Raw genomic sequence first — 21,967 nt, 5'->3', positions numbered from 1 at the left:
TTAGAATCTGAATGTTTTTTCATGTAAATATGAATACTTTAACCCACAACACCTACAAAGACAGTTTTCTTTGGGGGATTTATTTAGTTTCAGGTCCACAAATGCCTTGTGTTTTTTCAGTTAGGGGTGCTGCCTCAGAGCAGAAAGTTTCCCACCACCAAAATAACTCCTCCAGGACAAGTCTTGTGTTATGAAAAGACCAAAACCGACAATGTGTTAGTCCAACTCTCAATACTTTCACAACTTTTCGCTCTGTAGTGATCAGCCCCAAGCCAAAATATAGTTTCATTTCATAGCAGTAATTTCCTAAAACAGCTGTAGTTGTGAAGCAAAGGTTACTCAAACAGGAGGAAATAGTGCATTTCTTGGGGATTCATTGCAGCTGCAGATAAATACACTTTTGGTGCACTGCACAGCAGCAGGACAGTGTATGTGTGATTGAGTCAAAATAAAAAAAACTACAGTGTGTGTGTGTTCATATTAATGAATGAACATGTCACCCAGTGCAACAGTGTAAAAAGTGTTTTTAATAGCTTTTAGTCAACAATTTAGGTCTATAACACAGAGGGATAGCATATACCAAGCATGGTATACACAAAAAACACTTGTTAGTAGGATCAGTTCATTGTTGGTGTTGTTCTGTTCATGGGATTTGTTTAAAATAAGAAAATGATTGAATATAGCTAGTCTTATCCTTGCCTGCTCCTAAAAGTTGGTGAGGGTAAAATGTAAATATCAAATGTTACAAAACTGTTCATAACCAATTTAAGTGCTCTTATTTTCCTTTCAAGCCATTTGAAACTAATGTTTTTACTGTACATATTAACATTTTCCAGACCGTAATAAAAGCATTGACAGCGAGCTGGAATTTTAACTTGGAGAAACAAGGTTTTTATTCTTTCGGCAGAAGTTTACTGCCATATTTTAGTACGTGTTTCTTGTACATACAGAAATGTATTTTGTAGGTTTCAACAGTGTTTTGTGATTTGTTTTACAATTATAATTCCTAGCTTGTTATTTGTGCAGCCCAAAATGTCATATAATGTCTCAGTGGGTTGAAAAGATTCAAGTTTCTAAACTAATACACGTTCTGTAAAGAGGTTAAAGACTCCTCCCAACAGTGTTGTAACATCCTTTGTACCAAATCCATCCGAACGACTAATTCTAAGCAGGTTTTGACTAAATGGTTTTCATAGTAGCAGAGTGACAAAATAAAGTTCACTCAAAACAGTCAGTATGTAGACTGAAAATCCCTCATTTGTGAGTGTGCTGTTGATCGAACACAAAGGAAATGAAGGCGCTACTCACAGCTGCAAGAAAAAATAAAATCAGTGGTGGTGGTGATGGTGGTAAGACAGATACAGAAAGCAAAAATAAGCTCTATATCTTTGGATTAACACTTACTTTCCTTTTATGAAGTGTAATTGCAAGACTTACAGCTAAAAACAGGCACAACAAAGCTGAATAAAGACCGGTAAAACTAAACATGCATGTGTCATTTCTGACTTGTAGGTTCTGTCTCCTTCAACATGACTGAGTTTAGTTTTCTGTCAGTGATGGATAATATGTACATGTTAAAGCAGATACAGTTATTATCATTGTAAATTATTCTGACAAACAAACACACTATTGTTACGGCGCTGTATTGCTGCCACCATGACAAAACAAAACAATTATAACAAGTTTCCTGTTATAACGAGAAGCTGCTCTTTGTCTCCATCTGGTGTTTATAAAACGCCACTGTCCCTGCTTTTATTTTGAAAGTAGAAGGAAGGTCCTAACAGGATGACCTTTTACCTCCAGGTCAAATTCAACTAGTTACTTTTCAGTAATCTGAAAAGTAAAAGTAACTAGTAACACATTTTCATACCCTTCCTGTCCAGTAAAAACCATGTATCTCCAAATTTGGTGAGAGAGAAAGAGAATGTTTTGTGATATAACTAGAAAGGTTTCTTGTAAAAAAAAAAAAAAAGGGAACAATTTTGGTATGTAGTAAGAAAGAGAAAATATGTCATAGTAGCATGGAAAATATTTAGCTATAACGTGAAAATGATCTTGTAAAAGCGAGAAAAGTGTCTCATAACAAGAATTTTTTTTGTTTTTCTCTCTCTTTTTTTGCTTTTTTGTATAATGTGTTTTGATTACAGTTCACTCGACATATATCATTCTGTGCATACAATCCCATACCACAAAACAAATGGAAGATATTCACCTTTGTTCCTTCGTTATTCCACACTGTATTACTACTATTATTACTGTAATAGTAGAAGTAGTTTTGGGAATTGTTTTCATGAATGTACAAGTGTCAACAGGGACAACAACAACATTACATTATAAGCAAATAACACATTTTATAATTCTCCTTTTACACTAACATGTTTTTGCTGCCTTGGAGCTATGCATGTTGTTTTGTTATTGTCTCTTTACAGCAGTAGTCCAATGCTGCTGTCTTGTGGACTGTTATGGCACTACATGATTTCCAGCCTTATTCATTTGTTTATTTCTTCAACAGGAATAATGCAGATCAATAAACATTACAGAGACTCACTGGACAGATTTTACAGTTACCTTAAAATGACTCGGTGTGCTACTTCACTATGATTCAGAGGGAAATATTGTACTTTTTACTCCACTACATTCATTTGATACCTTTAGTTACCAATTACTTTACCGCAGATTCAGAATAATAAATAATGATGTATTATGATGGATAAAGATTAGACTTTATTGATCCCTTGGTAAAATTCACAAGCTGCCCAGCAGTATATACAGTAAAAAAAAAAAAAAGGCCTGCACTTTTCAAATTTAGTTTTTATACTTTAAGTATATTTTGATGCTATGCTGTGGTATTGTTACTTATAGTTATAGTAGAATATCTGAGTACTTCTTCCACCACTGACTTCCAGCAGCTGCTCTAAAAGTGGCAAATGCTAAAAGTGTTTGTCATGACAGCTCATCCCACAAAGTAATTACTTAATCACTAAATGTCACAGGATCATGACTGTTTGGATTTTTTTTTTAATCTATTACAGATGACATTCACTTAGATAAGTGTTAGATACGTCCCTTTTCCCGAAAAACTTAATTTATGAGCCATAACATGAGAGTTTCATCACTATTTGTACAATCCATATTTATGTCTTTGAGCACAGAAACCCTCATCAAGTGCTCGTTTTCTGCATCTCCCTCGCTGTAATTGGAATAGATGTAATAAAGACAGTAAGATCACAGTGGCTTTCACCTGAATTAACCTTTACAGCTTATGTGGTGGTGTTTGAGGCATGATTTATTTTGATATCTGTTTTAGATTTCGTATAATTTTGATGCAGAAATATTACATTAAAAATATAATAGAGGTATAAGTATTTCCTTCGCCAGAATTATGTCCTGGTGGTTTGGAGAATGCCTTGAAACAGCATGTAAACCATTATGGAGGAGGAAAAAAACAAACAAACTGAAAAATATATATCATCAGGAGATTTGACAACATTTTTTTGGTGGCTGGTCAAACGTTTCTTGGACTTGGACTCTATCTCTAAAATCCTGGCTGCAATTCTGGTTTTCGGAATCATCAGCTGACTGCTGGTCAACGACCTTCGACCCCTTCACAGTCGATGCAGTGACCGGTTTGGGTCTGGTGCTCACAGACAGCTGAAGTTGACAGCTCGTGTCAGTCTCTTGGATCCCGGCAGTTTCATAGATGTAGTGTTCTGGTGTTGCATGTGATGTCATAAAACACTCCAGTCTTCCTTCAAAGCGTCGACCAGGAGTCAGTGGAAAGGGGGACATTCACACCTGATGACAAAGATCCTTAAACATTAAGTTATGAGAACTGAGCCACCTTCAGACTACTGAGGAACTCCATCTACTGATGAGGGTGATATGCAGTTGAAAGCTCGAGAAAAAGCTAGTGAGTATTCCCATTACTTTATGTTTCTACTCCACTGCATTAAAGGAAATTGTGCTTTTGACTCAACTAGAATTAGTTGACAGCTATGTTCACTAGTTCCATTGCAGGTTTAGATTTTATCTACAGAACACAACCAGTATAAAATATAATACGAGGTTAAAAGGTTAAACTACTGCAACAGTAAACAAAGTAGCTCAAATTAGCTACGACAAACAGTGAAATTCTCCTTAGATATCAATGTATCAGTAATAAAACTCCAATAATTCAGCTCCATTCAATTTGTAATATTTTCCCATTAACATGTTTTGTAGATACAATATAAAAGTGAATGGGCCACTCTACCTAAAGAATACTTTTATTTTTGAGACTTTGAATGCAGTACTTTTACTTGTAACACAGTATTTTTACATTGTGGTATATATATATATATATATATATATATATATGTCTTCTTGGCTGCATCTCGTCACAATTTTCATTATTCTCATTCTCATCTCATTGGATTCTTTTAATAATCAATGAATGGTTTAGCCCATCAAATGCCAAAAATAGTGAAATTATTACAATTATGCATTTAAAGTGTTTAATTTGTCTTAATGGTCAAAAAGCCGAACCACGGGGCGTCCCAGACACTGACCCTGTAATTAACAACGTCCCAGTTTGAGTCCTGCTGAGGACCTCTGGTGCATCTCATCACCAGTCCCCCCCCCCCCCCCCCCCCAATGTTTCTGGTTTTAATAAAAAGGCTTTTTAAACACATCTCAGAAGGATTCATTCGTCCAAATTATGAGTGAAGTTATTCATTGATGATTTAAATTGTCTCCAAGTTGACTCTAAATGAAATGTTTTATCACTGTTCATGTGTATACGCAATCATCAGAGTGCCCCGTGTTGTTCATTATACAAGAAAGTTGAACTCGTGAGGATGACAAAAGGAACTATTTGCAGTGTAAAGTGACTTGACCACAGACCACAGTGACACACACACACACACACACACACACACACACAGTGCGGTTGTTGCTCATGGTGAATTAAATGGAATTAGCGATCCGAAGAAAAGAGGCAGCTCCGCCAGCGCTTCCATCCCGTCCCACAGTCAGGTCTGCGGCTGGGAGCCAAACAACGACACTATTGTACAACCAGAGAGGCTGCTGCTGCTCCACTGCAACCAACGGACCTCCAGCTCCACACAAAGTGAGTTCAACACAAGCTTCGAGCTTTAAGATGCACAAACACTCCTCAGGTTGATGTTTTCCGGCTGTTTGTGAGTCGTTCACACACGAGCTGAAGTCCGCGGAGGCTCCGCTGCAGCTCCTGCAGTGACAAGTCCGGGTTTTGTGGTGGAATATTAACTTTAAGTCGGCTTTACGAGCGTAAATGATCGAGGGTTTGCCTTCGTGCCTTCAGAGAGCAGAGCAGAGTGGGACGGACTTGGATGTCAGTCAGGAGCTCCCGATGTGGCAGGAAAGATCCAAAACTCTCACCAGCAAGTAAAGCAATATGAATAAGGTAAGCATACGCGGTGTTCGTGCGAGGCAGAAACTGAGTCGTGCAGGTTGTTTTGTTTGTGTGTTTTGGTTGTTGGAAAGTTAAAAAAAAAAAAAGAAATTTAAAATCCAGGAAAAGTTGCGCAGAGTCTGGCTGGAAGAGACGCGTGGACACATGGGAGCGGAGGCTGCTTTAAATGCCTGTAAATGAAGTGAAAATGTGTTTTTGTCCTCCGAGTCAAAGTGCAGACGTGTGTTACAGAGTCAGGGAGGTATTTCCCCTGCTAACCAGCTCTCACTGATCCGTTACGTTAAATTAGTAGTGAGATGATGCAACAGGGCATCTCTAAAAGTAAAACCTAAAGCCAATACGCAACAGGGACTGTTTGGAGACATCTGGTGCGAAAGTACTTCTGGTCAGCTTGGAGACAGGTCGTGTTAGCAACTCATTTAAAGGGTCATGTCACCCGAAATATAATTCAAGCAAACTTATTTAATCATCCCTATGCAGAATATCTGTGCACTTTTCGTTTTATTTGCTCAGGCTTTGAGATATTTGTCTAAAAAAAACTACTATCACTGAATAAATAGTCCCCATGACAGCTGTCCACTGTGAGGCAGGTGGATTGTCCAGAGTGAGAGGGGACACAAAACAACCACACCTCAAGGTCCAGCAGCTACTAACTGATCTGGAGCTTTTGATCACATGATCTTCATCGGTAAACGGAGTCTACTCAGTTCAAATGTCCACATCTTCTGAGGCCTTTGTGAAGATGCTGATGACTTTTTTTTTTTTATAAACGGTATATTTCATCTTCAATCTTGGAGACAGATAGCTCAAAAACCAGGACAAACACAAGCAAAAGTACTGCCTTTGCATGGATAGATACCACAAGAGGGAAGAGACAAAGTGTGTTTTGTTTTAACCGACCCTTAAAGTAGGTATTAGCAGCAATACCGCATGTAAAAAACATAACCCATTACAAGTAGGGATGCACCAATCCAACGTTTTCTCTCCCAATATGTCAACTCAGGGGACCCGATACCAGCGCTCTCTTTTCCTCACTGTGTGAAACTCACTACAATCATTTTTATGTAAGATAACATGATGCCAGGGATCACTGTGGGACAAAAAAAAACCCAAACTCAGTCTGCACCCCACTGTGACCGAATGGATGATACTGAATTTTCATTATGACACAGAAACTGCACCAATACCAGTTCAGTTTATTTGAGAATGATCATATCAGAAGTGTCTGTGTAATTTCTATTTCTGCATAATGATTTACTTGAGTGACTTATGAGTGATTGACAAACAGGAAGTGTATGCATCAGCCACATTCCTCCCATTCAATGGAAAAATACAGATCAATTCCCTGGTAGAGATGGTGAAACTATTGATTCAATCAGCAGGTTTTTGTTCATATTTGACGAAGAGAAAAGAGACAATGAACTACGGATTTATTGTCAGCACGTTTGTGTAATGGATGTCTCATGCTATATGTTGTTGTTGTTTAAAAAGTGTAAACAAACTTTGCCTCTTTTAGAAACTATGTGGGACCAATTACCCGGCCAGCATCTGCTTCATAGTGGTGAATGAGTTCTGTGAGCGCTTCTCCTACTATGGCATGAAAGGTATGCACACTGTCTGTCTGGGCAACATGTGGTCGTATAGATCGAGCTGAAGAGCGGGATTCTGTGTTCACAGAGCAGCTTTAAGCTCTTTGAATTTAACTGTGAAAAGTCCTTGACTCAAAGTTGAATGAGTACTGATGCTCGTTAAACTGGTTAACATAGTGACGGTCAATGAGGGCAATATAACAGACACAGCTAACACAAAGCTGGAGTCTCTTGTCTTCCTCTCACATGACCTCACTTACACTCACATGTCTGTCGGTCACATTACTTCAATCGGCTTCACACACACACACACACATAAAAAATCATCTTCAGGCTGTTTAAATTGACGCATTGTGTCAGTAATTTCACTTGAAGATTAGGATTGATGCTAATTTATAGCAGGGAAGTGTTTCATTTGAGGATTTGAAAGGTAGTTGTGAGAACTATAAGTATCCATATTCATTTAGCAGATCATGATTGATCTTCAAATGTGTTTTGTTTGAGCCGCAGTCAAAAAGCCAAAGATGTTTGATTTACAATGAAATAAAACAAAGAAAAAAAACAGCTCACGTCTGAGGAGCTGGAACCCCAGAATTTGCTTGATAAATTACTTACTACTTCTAAAAAACTACTAAAAAACTTACCTACTTCCATGGATGCTGCCTGCAAATGTGTAGCTTTGGGTGGTCTCTGAGTTCACACACCATTTGTTTTGGTGTGCTCTTGTGGTCCTTGTGACCTCATAATTTGAGCTGAGCGTGAAAGTTCATTCTTGACCGCAGTTTGAAAAAAAATCAAAAAACAAAACTCGAGGTCTACTAACTAGCTTTTTTCCAAAGCTTTCAACAGTTCAGTTGGAAGATCAGGAAAAAGCTAGTAAGTGGACCTTGAATAAAAAGTTTACAGTATTTACTACCAGAAAACTGCCCTCAAACGGCAGACAAATACTACTCTGGCAGGTTGTTGAGTTTACAATATGAGTTGTGATGTTTACTTCAACGTATGTTGGACAAACTGTGCGCAAGCGTAATGGTAAACATGACTCCTATTGGACTGTGACGACTTGCGTAGTGATGAAAAACACGTCCAGGCCAGTAACAACTAACACTAGAGTTTATCCCCTTAACATCCCAAGTGATTCATTTCCCCTTAAGTAGCTTTAAGGTTGGAAAAAAATCATCTTATTCCACACTTTCTGACAGTATGTCATGAATAGCTTGTATCATTTTGTTCCTTTTCTTCATTAGCTATAAGATGTTTCCACTAAGTAAAATATTCAACATGGCTGAACAACTCCATCAAATGGAAATGTTCTACATGTCATGCGCATCATTTTAAACACATCCCCCCAAAATTCAGACTAACAAAGTTGGTGTCTTTGGAAAATGTTTTGAGATATTTGGACTTTTACATGTGGACTTAGGAGCATCCATCCCCTGAGCTGGGTCACTGCTCATGCTTGTGTGTTTGTTCACAGCGGTGCTGACGCTCTACTTCCTCACCTACCTGCACTGGGACAAGAACCTCTCCACCGCTGTCTACCACGCCTTCAGTAGCCTCTGCTACTTCACACCCATACTGGGAGCTCTCATCGCAGACTCCTGGCTCGGAAAATTCAAGTGAGTCCCTGAGTCCTTCATCCCCATATGCATTAAAGGGTCAGTTAGTCCAAAATCACGAAAAAAAAACAGTGGTATCGAGCCATGCAAACAGAGGTTTTGAGATATCTGGGGTGTGGTAGGTGTGTAAATGTGAGGAATAAAACAAACCCTTTAACCTGGGAGCTTTGTCTACATTGTGTAACACCATCTATTCGTGGAGATGAATCACTCTGGACACACACAGCTCTCATAATAATAAGAGTGCAGCGCTGAATGTGCGTAATCACGGTTTGCTCTCAACAGGACCATCATCTACCTGTCCATTGTCTACGTGATCGGCCATGTGGTCAAGTCGGTCGGAGCCATTCCCGTTGTGGGAAACAGAGATGTGCACATGTGAGTTATCAGAAGCTGATTCACTCGTGTGGAGTTGACAGTTTGAACGATTATTTTCATGATGGATTCATATGTTGATTAGACGCATCATTAGATTGCTTTTACCTAAGTAAAAGTAGCAATACCACAGTGTATTTGGACTTTTACTCGAGTAAAAGTACAAAAGTATTAACATTAAAACATACTTTAAAGTAGCAAAAGTAAAAGTACTCATTATGCAGAATGGCCCATTTCAAAATCATACATATTATGTTATTGGATTATAAATACTGTTGCATTAATGTACAACACTTTAATGTTGCAGCTGGTACCGATGAGGCTGTTAACTACTTTATATGCTGTTGGGTAGCTTAGCCTAAATTAATATATCACCATTTATTTGTTGATTCTATTTTGTATTAATAATCTATATCTGTAAAGTAACTAGTAACTTCAGCTTTAGAATAAATGTAGGGCAGTAAAAAAGTGCAGTAATTGTCTCAGAAATGTAGTGGAGTTCAAGTATAAAGCAGTGGTAGCAGTACCTCAAAATTGTACTTCAGTACAGAACTTGAGTAAATATACTTAGTTACTTTCTACAACTGTTAGATAGTCAATTAGACATTAATAGATGATCATCGCAAGTTCCCAAAGTCCGAGATAACATCCTCAAACTGCATATTTTATCCAACCAGCAGTCCAACAGGAACAAAGATGTTCATTTTACAATGAAACAGAAAAAGGCATCAAATCTTTACTCTTTACAAACTAGAACCAACAAACGTTCAACATTTTTGCTCGATAAATGACTTAGATTATTAACAGATTAATCACGTGAATCAAAACTGTTTTAGCGCTAGATAAGTTCTTCTGTGAGTAAACAGCTCCAACACCTCCTTGATAAATTAATTCAACACTTAATTGATTATCACAATGTATACATTTTCTGTTGGTCGACTACAATCAATTAATAGATGAATAGTTTCAGTATCTACAGCATCATCAGCACTGCATTTGTGTGTGTGTGTGTGTGTGTGTGTGTGTGTGTGTGTGTTGCAGCGCTCTGTCCATGGTGGGTCTTATACTCATAGCCTTCGGCACCGGAGGAATCAAACCCTGTGTGTCGGCGTTTGGAGGAGACCAGTTTGAGGAGGAGCATGTAAGACACCTCCTCTTCGGCTTGTACTGTTTGTTTTGTCTTTGAAGGACACAGTGAGAAAAACATTCTGTGAAATGAGTCAGTAAAAGCCGTGAACATCATAGCTGCTTAACTGTTGTGCCACAGTAGTACACTCATAAAAAATCAGCACAAGGTTATGGGAATAAAACCACACAGAGCTTTAAATGTTGGGAGTCCATGTGTATTAGTTTTGGTTCCCATTGACTTTAAATGTTTATGTGTTTATAATGCTGAAATCACAGAGAACTCTCCAGCTTTACAGAGCCTCTTTTAACTCATTGTTTTGGTTTTACGGTTTTACATGAACAAAGTGAAACATCTGCAGCTAAAGAGCGACAGTTTGTGGAGAGTGAACGTTGGACTTAAACAAGACGCCAAATTAATAATAATATCCTCAGTGTATGCAGGATTTGTAAATCGGTAATTCTTTTCAAACACGTTAGTCATATAAGTTATATAAGTTGTTGGTCTGTCAGCTTGTTTGTTTGTCTGCCCCCTATTGAGACTAAAATAGACAAATGCAGCTTTAACTTAGGATTGCCAGAGTAGAACAATTAAAAACAAATTAAAAATGGGTTACACAAACTTCTGCAGTGCTAGAATTATAGAACTGGGGACTGAAAGATCACAAAATGAAATATTTATTGTACTTATAAAAGTCAAACAAAAAATGTAAAGTGTCTCCTGATTATTTCTTTGATCACCTCCAGGTCAGCGAGAGGCAGAAATTCTTCTCCATTTTCTACATGTCGATCAACGCTGGGAGCCTCTTGTCGACCGTGATTACACCCATGCTGAGAGGTGAGCACTCTGAATGTTCAACACATATTGTTTGCCCAGTGAGGTCCACTGTGTTGATGCCGTTAACGCTGGATTGGCTCCTGCAGGTGATGTGCAGTGTTTCGGCGGTGACTGCTACGCTCTGGCCTTCGGGGTTCCTGCAGCTCTGATGGTCGTGGCTTTAGGTGAGAGTCCATCCACCTGTAACATCATCCAGTCAGATGTAATCCACGTAGTAGTGAAAGTACTGGCAGCGACTGCGTAACGCTCTCCACTCTGTTCTATAAGGAGTGAGGCTAACTAGCGATATTCGAAAGTAAAAAAATCTGGTCAACCACTTTGGTCCAGACTGAAATATCTCAACAGCTATTCCATGGATGACTTTGATGATCCCCTGACTTTTAATGTAGTTCCATCATCAGGTCAAAATGTTAACTTGTCCAATACTGATGAGTGTGAATGCAAGCAAGCTGTATGGATGTGAAATGCAAATCTTCTACTAAAGAACATTTGTGCTTAGGAAAGCCATAAAACAAAACATAAATGCACTTACTTTCAAAAACACCAGGCTGCAACGTAATGCCCCAGTTTTAAAATCACAACATCATAATATCAGCATCCCAATTAACTGTCGCATTTCAGCATCTAAGCCTAGTTCAGGCTGCGATCTGCATGCTGAGAGCATGTTTGTGTGAAGTCCAGCTTTTTGATGGCCGGGCTTCCTCTTGATCAAGGTGCCCTTCACATACGTCCTGACAGTCAGTTGTCTCTGCCTCTGAATCCCCGTACCCACTGATCCTGACGGGATTCATGCTTGGCTGAACGCTCACTGTGAAAACAAACTGTGGTTTTATTAGTGGAGGCGCCACAGACACATAGCAATGAGGGTGAGAGTTTATTACTCGATAGCATTTCATAAGCCACATTCTGACTGCATGATTCAGATATTACTGGAAAAAAAACACCCTTAAAAGGTAAACTACTGTTTCTGCTGTTTCTTCTCATGTTGGTTCGGGGGACAAAGTAAGCTGATGTTAGTATGTTGGCACTTCTGATAGCAGGAAAGTAGAGTAATTGAACCATTTCCAACATAAACTGTTTTCTTCAGTCCACTCTAACGCTTCATCCATCTTGTGCAGTTGTGTTCAGTGCTGGCAGCGGGCTATACAAGAGGAATCCTCCCCAGGGAAACATCCTATTGGAAGTCTGCAATTGCATCGGGGTGAGTCATCTCCCAGTCCTCCCGAGTCGAATCAAATGATTTATTAAACTGCAAACAGATTAATTCAGTTTAATTTACCGTCAAGAATAATTTTGTAATAAAGGTATGAAATTTGCACATTGCCTCTGCTTCTGTTTGCAGTTTGCCATCAAAAACCGCTGGAATAGATCAAAGAATGACCCTCAGAGGAAGCACTGGTTGGACTGGGCTGAGGACAAGTACTCTGTAAGATTTGTATTTGTCGGAGAGTCTTTTCTGAGGGTAGCACTTGAATCCATCATTTGGATTGTGGTTTCAATGCATCAATAATCCAGTCCAGTCCATGTGTTTGTGTGTTAACAGAAGCGTCTGATCCAGGAGATTAAAATGGTGCTGCGGGTTTTGGTGCTTTACATCCCGCTGCCAATGTTCTGGGCTTTGTTTGATCAGCAGGTACGTGAAGGCAACAGACTTATAAACTGTCGCAACAAAAGCTCCTCAACTTAATGTGTCCAAAATACACATTTCATACACTGAAAAAGTCAAAAGAGGCTCTAGGGATGGAAATGTCGTTCTGTCGGTCCACCACTTTGGTCTGGACTGAAATATCTCGACACCTATTGGACGGATTACCATGTAATTTGGTTCAGACGTTCATGTCCTCCTCAGGGTGAATTGCAGTCACTTTTAAAATCCTTTGACTTTTCATCTAGCATCATCAGGTGCCTAATACTTTGATTTATGACTACGTACCTGCAAAACGAATTACATTCCCATCAGCCTCTTGAACAGTTGCCAGGCAACCAGTGGAGACTCCAGGAAGTTTACTTGGTCCTGGTAAAAAAAATAAGTCAGACACATAATCCCCCTGTAAAACGTTGAATTGTCACTGTTTCACTTCAGTTTTTGTGCTGATTAAACAAACGAGATACAACATTTGTGAGCTTTAGATGCTTTAGAGGAGCTTTGTTACTGTGGACAGAGCGAGGCTACCTGTGTCCAATGGCCATTTCCAATCTTTATGCAAAGCTAAACTAACCAGCCGCCGGTTGACATGAGAATGTCTGATTGAAAGCAAATAAGCATATTTGCCAAAATATTGAATATTGCTTTAACAATGACGGGCAAACCGAAGACTGACCCACTTTTCATCAGAGCAAAAACTAATGCCATCATGATAATGACTCACATACAGATTTTAGATGTAGTGTGCAGCTGGGACACAGCTGTAGTAGTCTGTTCTCTTGACTTTTAATTTGACCTGCATGTTTAAGTAACAGTGCAGCAGCAACTTCATTTTACTGAAGAATGAAGAAGCCATTATTGAGTTTTTAGTGTTTAAATCAAGTATCATATATGATTGCACATACATGACCAGTCTTCTCAGTCAGCACAAGGTTTTGTGTCATAGCACTCTTATAAAATCCCATAACTGTCTGTTATCTTCTCCTCTGGCCAAAACGCAACACAACCGTCTGATTATGGAAAACCTCAAAGCCACATTCAACATTCCTGAATTTCATTCCTCCTGAACTCATTCTTCATTTAAAAAACTGACTGATTGAAAAAGTGTCAAAACAAACAAACAAATCCACGTCTTCCTCGGAAGGAATGTTTACTGGTTCTTCATTATCTTCCTCTTCAGGAAAACAAACAAAAACGAGTCGGCTGTGGTTAAAGGGTGATTTCTCTAAGCTAGCAGCCGAGCTGTAGCCTTAAACTACCATGACAGTAACAGTCAGTGTTTTTCTTTATTGCAGGGTTCCCGCTGGACACTTCAAGCCACAAGGATGAACATGGCTTTTGTAAGAGTTCCCTTACATAAAATAATAATGCTGTCAACATTTTAAAGAGCTGATAAGATCTTTTATTGCACTTTGATATCAGTGGGTGGGTTTTGATATTCATCTGATTGCACAAACTGTCCTGTAAAAGACTCTCCCTTTGTTCGGGTGTTGTTGCAGTTCATATTATTCCAGTAAATTACATTGTTTATGGGCTTGATAAATCATACAATCATCAGGTTTAAGTGAACTTTATTGGGCGAACCCTGCACACCCTGTTAGATTTTTGAAGTTAAAGTTTAAATGGCTGTCCTGTTGAGCTGAAATCATCTTGCTGTATTACAGGGAGATTCCTTCGTCATTAAGCCTGACCAAATGCAGGTACGTGCTGGTCCTCCCACTCTCAGTGGAATAAGCAAAAATGAAAGTTGTGATTTAAGAAAATACTAGAAGAGGTGAATAAGGAACACTGTGACGCGGTGAAATGGACTTGCGTTTCCTCTAATGAACTCATATATATATACTGTATATATATATATATAGATATATATATCTATATATATATATATTATATTTCATGTACAACTTAGAATGCATTATCACTTATACCATGGCCAGGACGACTGTGTTTAAATGATCAGCCATTTTTTCCTTCCCTGTTTGTGTGCTGATTGAACAAACAAAACACAACGTGTTCACTGACTGTCAAGCTTTGTGTTTCTCCACATGCTGAAATTATGTGCATGAGGCCGCATTGTTTCCAAAATTACCAAGAATCTTGTGTGGTAAATCTGCCCCTGTTATCATTGTACACTGCATGTGTGCAGTGCAACAACAGAAAGCTTGATGGGCTTAGCAACAGTAACTAAGTTTGCCAATTTCCCAACATGTCAAACAATTCCTTTAATTTGAGGGTGTTTACATTCACCTCAGACGAGCAGTGTTGGAACTGTAGACCTTTTTGTACATGGTGCTCTAAATTTAGAGAGACTTTTTGGCCGTAAAATGTTCATGGTTGCCTTGTCCCAATTTTTAGGATCATTGTCTTGTTGCATTTTCCTAAACAAATGTGTCTTATCTAATACCTAAAGACTTCTGTGCACATTTGATATTTTAGCTTTTATGGAACATCTGCCAGCCATCAGGAAAAACATGTTGTCATGTGAAAACACACACAAAGACTCACGTCAGTACATCTCAAGTAAAGCACTTAAGACGACCGATGTTTGCCTTGTTGGCGAGCGATGCGGCCATTCTCGTGAAATCACTTTTACAGTTCTTAATCAGTGCCATCTCTTTACTGTTGATATTGAATCATAGCCAGTCTTTTTATTCATGTGGAACTCTAACCTTTATGACTTTACGAGTTTTACTGAGCTTTTATAGACTCATTTAAAGACGTGCTTTTCCCTCCCTGTTGTCTAGATGTTGAACGCTCTGCTGATTCTTCTTTTTGTGCCCATCTTTGACCTCCTCATATATCCGCTCGCTGGCCTTTGCAGAATCAAAATCACGTGAGTAGAAGCGTGTTGTTTTGGATACCCCCATCTTTATTGCAGACGTGAGCATTTAAGGAGCCTCTTAAACTGGGAAAATTAGCCATGTGACCTCACATTTATATCCCATGAATATGCCTCAGGAGAATGAACAGCCAACGAATGAAGGAAATGTCTGCGCACAGGTACACATTTGCAATTGTAATCTGAGTGGGAGCGTGTTACAAAACACAAGGTTTGCTTTGTATAATAAATGATCACATTTCAGTTCTTCTCAAGAAAGGGGACCTAGTCAATTTTCAAGTTGATTTTATTTATGTAGCTCAATATCACAAATCATTTGCCTCAAGGGGCTTTACAGCCTGTACAGCATACAACACCCTCTATCCTTCCAGAAGTACGAATGTGGTTTCACACACAAAAATAGCACAGAGTTCTATTATGATACTGTTTTTAGTCTTTTTGGAGAATAGCTCAGGCTGCAAAGAACACATTTGCAACAGATGGCATAACCACAAAATGGCGGGACGAGGCAGGAGTCATCAGGCAGGAGATGAGTCAGGACACTGATGTGGAAGTCACCTTTCTGATTTATCAAGCTTGACTTTCACAATAGTAAACACGCACTGGGCTTACAGGAATACAACATGTATAAAAGTGTTGACTGTCTGTCTGTCACACACTCTCTCTGCCATCAGGCCTCTAAGGAAAATGGCCACAGGGATGATTTTTGCAGCGCTGGCCTTCGGAGCGGCCACACTGGTGGAGGTGAACGTTGTGGTACGTATGAGCGGCAGTCATGAATCTTAACCTCTTGTTGCAGAAATAAAGAGACACTCACTGACACCCTTACTCTCTTACACACATAGGATTACTCGCATGCATGCACACCCAGGCAGAAAACATGAAAATACCTGCACACAGTTCCCATGCATCCTGGGAAACCTGGAATTCTTTAGTGCAGCTTTCCAGTTCCTGGAAGAGAACTCCAGTGACCACAGTGTCCTGGAAAACATTGAGCGGTCACAAGCCCTGTCACAAGCCCTCTGAATTTATTTTTGATGTCCTCATACTGTAGCAGATGCCAGCTGAAATTAGAGCTGTCTTCAGGAGGTAAACATGTGTCATGGGCAGCTTGCAGTTAGAGAGCTCCATGAGCTATAAGAAATAGCATAAAAGTCTTTATAATATGATAATGATTTCTTGAAAAGATTGTGTTCTCTGATATTTATCAGTATGGTTCTTTAATGTCCCTCTCTGTCTGCTAGAAAACGGTGGTGGATCCTGCACCTGCAGGGAAGTGTCTCCTGCAGGTCTTTAATCTGGCAGGAGGTAATGTCACTCTAAAGATCCCCGGCAGCGACACGTTTCCAGAGCCGATCCAGTACCTTCAGGTAACCAGGAGGGGGGAAAAACAACTTCTATCCAGTCTAGATGCAGGATGCAGTATATCCTGGTTCTTCTCTTGCATTTCAAAGACAAGTCAGGATTGTAGACTCGAAATTCTCTGGTCTGGAGGTCTGACTGTGCAGCGTTTATCACCCCCTTTGCTTAATAATATTAACTTTATTCAACCAGGAAATGCCTTTCTGAGATTAAAAATGTGTGCCCTCACTGAGACAGGAGCAGTACATAGAACAGAGAAGTTACAAAACAACAACAAGCAGATTTATAATCTAATATATAAAATATGTAGAGAATAAACAGGGATCAACAAATACAAATAAGATCAGAAGGATAATGTAAAACTATCAGCATTCAGTGTACCATAACGCAAATAAAAGCACAGCAACTATCAGGTACACAAAAGCTTGAAGGTGTGGACTGCAGGCTCATAATGAATGTGCTGTTTGTGTTTGTCTTTGGCAATGCCCTTTAGACTTTTCAAACTTGTTTTGTCTGTTTTAGCTGTTTGTATTCACATTTTAATAAACCACTAAGCTAACTTGAGTTTACTAACCCACTGTCTGAGCCTCCAGCTGTTCTGCAGGAACAGGAGATCAATTTTTTCTTTATTTTTCAAGTCCACGGCTGATTTTGCGACTTCATTCTAGAAGAAAATACAATATGAGGTTTATGGTTCAGTTTTATAAACGATACCAATACATCTTTAATCTTTAAAAACAGTTTTTAAGTTCAGAGCTCAACAGACACAAGAACTAGTATCTTCTAATACTGAGTGATTTACTGTATTTTATTCTCTCATGTTGTCAGAGGTGATTTTCAAACAGTCAGTATTTTAGAAACGACCTGAACACTAACCCTCTGGTTTCTCTGTGTCAGGACCCCCCTAAATATGAGATGCTCCCACTGGCGGCGTCTGGCAAGGAAATGAAGATTCAAGTCACCCTCAATGGAGAAACCTCAGAGTGTAACCACACGTTGGACCAACAGAAGGCATACAGTCTCATCTTATACTCCGAAACACCTGGAATCCGCTGCAAACTTGTGAGTTCTCCCTGAAAACTTCAGCTTTTTCAATACTCATGACTAAATAAGCAAACAGTCAAAGTTTTGAGAAGAACACCCTTTGGTATTATTTATTAAGAGTTTAAAACTCAGATACTCAGCTAATATAAATCATCAGGTCTGCGAGCCAATAGGAAGAGAGTAGGGTCCCAAATAGGCGACTACTTTTTCTATTAATTGAACTCCTTTCCGTTCAGAATAAAAGTCAAAAATCAGCTAGAAGTGAAATAAACATCCAAGCTAACATTAAACAGTAGTCAGCTAATGTGCTGTAAAGATTAGCATGTTGTGTATATAGTGATTTTGTGTTTGTCAATGAAGTTACCGCACCATTATTTACCATTACCAGGAAGGGGTTAAAGAAATACTGGAAAATATGTTGTTTCTTTTATTTCTATATTTTATGTTATGTATTGAAGCCGTATGAGTTTATGACACTGACATCACACGGAGGATATATTATTTTACAATATGTTTCACAAGGTTTTAATGGGCTAACATAAAAGTTAAAGAGATCGCCTGCCCTTTATGTAACGTCGACCAGATTTATGTTTAGTTTAGCATAGCATTTCTCCACTAACACACAACAAAAAAGAATATTAAGCTAGTTTTCTGCCTAACTCTGGTAAAATCAAAATAAATTAAATAAAGACAGCTAACCGAAGTGACACATCTCACACGTGGGGGTAGGGACCCTACCTCTCTTCCTGTTGGTTTGATCAGATTCGATTGAGTGTTGTTGTTTTTTTAATCATTCAGGTGGACGACTACATAAAGAAAAATGAAGATGGAAATCCTCTCCTGAGGTAAAATCTGTTTAATCTTAGAGGTTACAGCTCGTCTTTTATACTTCCAAAGTAAACATTTTAAGCTATTTCATCCCTCACTGCTGTAAAAATGTAGGTCAGCTTAACCAACTTGAACAATCAGTGAAGTTTGCTCATGACTTCTTGTAATTTTAATTCAACAGGTTCCTCAACACACAGCCTGAGGCATTAAGCCTAACTGTTGGAGATGTGACTTTCCACGTGCCCTCTGGTTACAGCATGTCTCCCAACAAGACTGTGGATCGGGGAGAGTGAGTAGTCAAGTCAAGTCAATTTTATTTATATAGCCCAATATCACAAATCACAAATTTGCCTCAAGGGGCTTTACAGTCTGTACAGCATACGGCACCCTCTGTCGAAGGAGAAACTCCCCCAAAAAAACCTTTTAACATGGAACAAATGGAAGAAACCTCAGGAAGAGCAACAGAGGAGGGGTCCCTCTCCCAGGACAAACAGACATGCAATAGATGTCGTGTGCACAGAATGGACCAACATAGTAAAATTACAATATGGACAATCATGATGACAAAACTATAAATAGATTGTAACTTATAGAAACAATATGGATCCAGAAGGACATCGAGCAACTTCAAGTGTTGTCAAACAGAAAAGACCTGAGCCACACAAGCCCACACTCTCCATCATGGAGACCTGGAAGAGGACAGACTCCACAAACAAACAAGAGGCACAACTCAAGAGCACCAGCACCAATCACACAGACAGGAGAAAGGAAGAAAGAGGAAGAGGAGAGGCTGAAGAGAGAGAGAGAGAGAGAGAGAGAGAGGGAGGCACACAGCTGCTTTTGGGACACAAACCCAATTTAGCCTCAACTAAGTCATTCATGTATTTTATTTACGTGTGATATAACTTTTTAATTCAAAGTAGACTCGTACATAGCTTGTCAAATCATTCTATGTGTTCCTTGTTTCCATCTCATCCTTCATGCACCTCCTGCCTCCGAGTAGATACCCAGATGTCAGCTGCAGCTCACAGTCAGTCAAGTGCTCTAATCTTGACCTGGGCCTGCTGGACTTTGGAGCTTCCTATACTGTCATACTCACGGAGGTCAGGATGCTTTCTATACAAGTTTACATATACAGATCTTACCAGTTGTACAACATGACAAGAACCCTCTCTTCGTGTGTGTATTTTGTCAGGAATCAGGTCAAATTGTGGCTCACAAGTTGGAGGACGTAAAAGCCAACAACGTGCACATTGCCTGGCAGATCCCCCAGTACGTCCTCATAACTATCGGAGAGGTCATGTTCTCCATCACGGGCCTGGAGTTCTCCTACTCACAGGTTTGTCATGATACACACTAAATGTCAACTGGGTAATAACTCTGTATTCTCTATACTCACAAGCCACATGCCTTGTGTTTTCTGCATTCTTCCAGTAATTAACCTATGAATGCCTGAGTGCCTGGAATGCCTAGGTTCCCTCTGATAGTCATCTAGGACCGGATACGTAGTGTGGCGATCCTTGACCAACGCTAAGCTAGGCGGTTATGATGGATTTCAAAACCAAGTTTCGCAGTTTTTAAAGGGAAACGAAGAAGTATTAACACATAATCAGTATGTTCCAAACATTCACATTTCCCTCATTTATCTTATCTTAAAATATTACTTAATGCAAAGCTGTTGTTTGTTGCAAGCAAGACATGCGTAAACCACGCTACCGATGTAAATAAGATGTGTATTTAGCCACACTTGGACATCTTTTAGCCAAAATATGAGTGTTTGGAACATATTGAGCATACAAATTGGCAGATGAAGAAGAGCATTATAACTGCTGGAGTAGTTTGAGAAATTTCTAAGGGCATTTAGTGTTTGATAGTCAAAACACACTGTAGGTTTTTGGAGGAGAAGTCCTTTAAAGATTCCTTGAAGACTTAGTACATCTTAATTAGTGACTTCCGACTTCACGTGTGGGCGTAACTTAGGTTAACAGAAATACCTTTCTGCCTGTTCTGTTAAATTAAACTGCTTTTCTCTCCATAACTTTTAGCCCATTGGTTTACCCTTAAGATTGTTTGATGTCCCACTCCCAACGTTTTTTTTAACAAAGAGAAAAACTTCCTGTCACATTTGGAAAGTAATGATCTGACTTCATGGAACCTGTAATTATTTGTATGATCCCAGCACTGCTTGGCGTCTCCTTTCTTCACTAACTGTGGATCTCTCTCGCTCTTCTCTTCAGGCTCCAGTCAACATGAAGTCAGTCCTGCAGGCCGGCTGGCTGCTCACCGTTGCATTTGGGAACGTGATAGTGCTGATTGTGGCAGAGGGTGCAGGACTGGAACAGGTACGATGTCATGGGACATTGAGATTTTGTAAATCTCTTACAAAAAATATAAGGAAGCAGGATCCACGTACCAAAACCGCAGTCAAGCACCTTTTAATGGAATAGTTTTAAGGCTGAAATACATCTTCATGTCATAAATACATAGCTTGTGTAAAAGTAAACTCTTTGAAAGGGTCTGTTCCCCTAAATTACAAAAAAACACATTTGCAGAAAGTTTTGTTTTTATTTGGTTATCTTTTTCTGCTGGTACCTCAGTACAATGAAGGTGAGCACTGGGCGTTCACAGCATTGAAAATATTTATTTATAACATTAATCAGTGTGTTTTTCCACATTCAGTCACTGTCAATTATCTGGTTACTCTGTAAATAGTGCTTACAACGTCCTACAGGTCATTCTTCAATGCTGTGAGCAACACAAACGAAATTCTAACCACCTCCATTGTATTGCATTGTACTCCCCGTATTGCTTGTTATCACTATATCAAGTTTAAATGTGGCATTCAATTCTATAGAACAGCTTTTTATTACTGTGTCTTGCATAAAACACGCATCTACTAAACCTCGACAGGGAGCTGAATCTTTCTCCACTCAGTACAGTTCACATACTAACTGGTGTTTTCTCGTCCCAGTGGAAAGAGTTCCTGCTGTTTGCCTGCCTGCTGCTGGGCGTCTGCATCATCTTCTCCGTCATGGCTTACTTCTACACCTACGTTGACCCTGACCAGCTGAACAAGGTTTACCTGGAGGAAGCAGAAAGGGAGGAAGACGACGACCAAGACGACGTGAAGGAAAAAACGAATGACATGCACCTGAAGAAGCAGCGGAAGAGCACCAGACTGTAACCGTGACACATTGAATGCGCCGTCTTCTTTGCTGCAGCTGATTTGATTTGGCCACAAAAGTTGAAGTATTCAATGAGTTATGAGAAGG

General features: G+C 39.4%; 1 protein-coding gene across 1 annotated transcript; it reads left to right on the top strand.

The window, feature by feature from the left end:
- Nucleotides 1–5,413: 5,413 nt before the first annotated feature.
- Nucleotides 5,414–21,879, top strand: slc15a2 (solute carrier family 15 member 2). The gene is made up of 22 exons (XM_070914008.1): nucleotides 5,414–5,422; nucleotides 6,948–7,035; nucleotides 8,498–8,639; nucleotides 8,925–9,017; nucleotides 10,056–10,155; nucleotides 10,887–10,977; nucleotides 11,064–11,141; nucleotides 12,096–12,178; nucleotides 12,320–12,403; nucleotides 12,521–12,610; nucleotides 13,918–13,962; nucleotides 14,287–14,322; nucleotides 15,367–15,455; nucleotides 16,136–16,217; nucleotides 16,706–16,831; nucleotides 17,721–17,885; nucleotides 18,666–18,712; nucleotides 18,877–18,984; nucleotides 19,699–19,798; nucleotides 19,891–20,034; nucleotides 20,933–21,037; nucleotides 21,667–21,879. The coding sequence occupies exons 1-22, from the start codon at nucleotides 5,414–5,416 to the stop codon at nucleotides 21,877–21,879; spliced, it is 2,118 nt and encodes a 705-aa protein (XP_070770109.1).
- Nucleotides 21,880–21,967: the final 88 nt, after the last annotated feature.

This window comes from Enoplosus armatus, chromosome 11, assembly GCF_043641665.1.
Source record: "Enoplosus armatus isolate fEnoArm2 chromosome 11, fEnoArm2.hap1, whole genome shotgun sequence".
In the NCBI taxonomy this organism is placed as follows: domain Eukaryota; kingdom Metazoa; phylum Chordata; class Actinopteri; order Centrarchiformes; family Enoplosidae; genus Enoplosus; species Enoplosus armatus.
The sequence above is the reverse complement of the archived record's forward strand: the minus strand, read 5'-3'. Positions and strand labels throughout refer to the sequence as shown.

Bases quoted from the DNA above. Each gene is read 5' to 3' on its own strand.
- slc15a2 (XM_070914008.1), top strand. The intron at 20,035-20,932 runs GTTTGTCATGAT...TCTTCTCTTCAG, and splicing joins TGGAGTTCTCCTACTCACAG to GCTCCAGTCAACATGAAGTC. The intron at 21,038-21,666 runs GTACGATGTCAT...TTCTCGTCCCAG, and splicing joins AGGGTGCAGGACTGGAACAG to TGGAAAGAGTTCCTGCTGTT.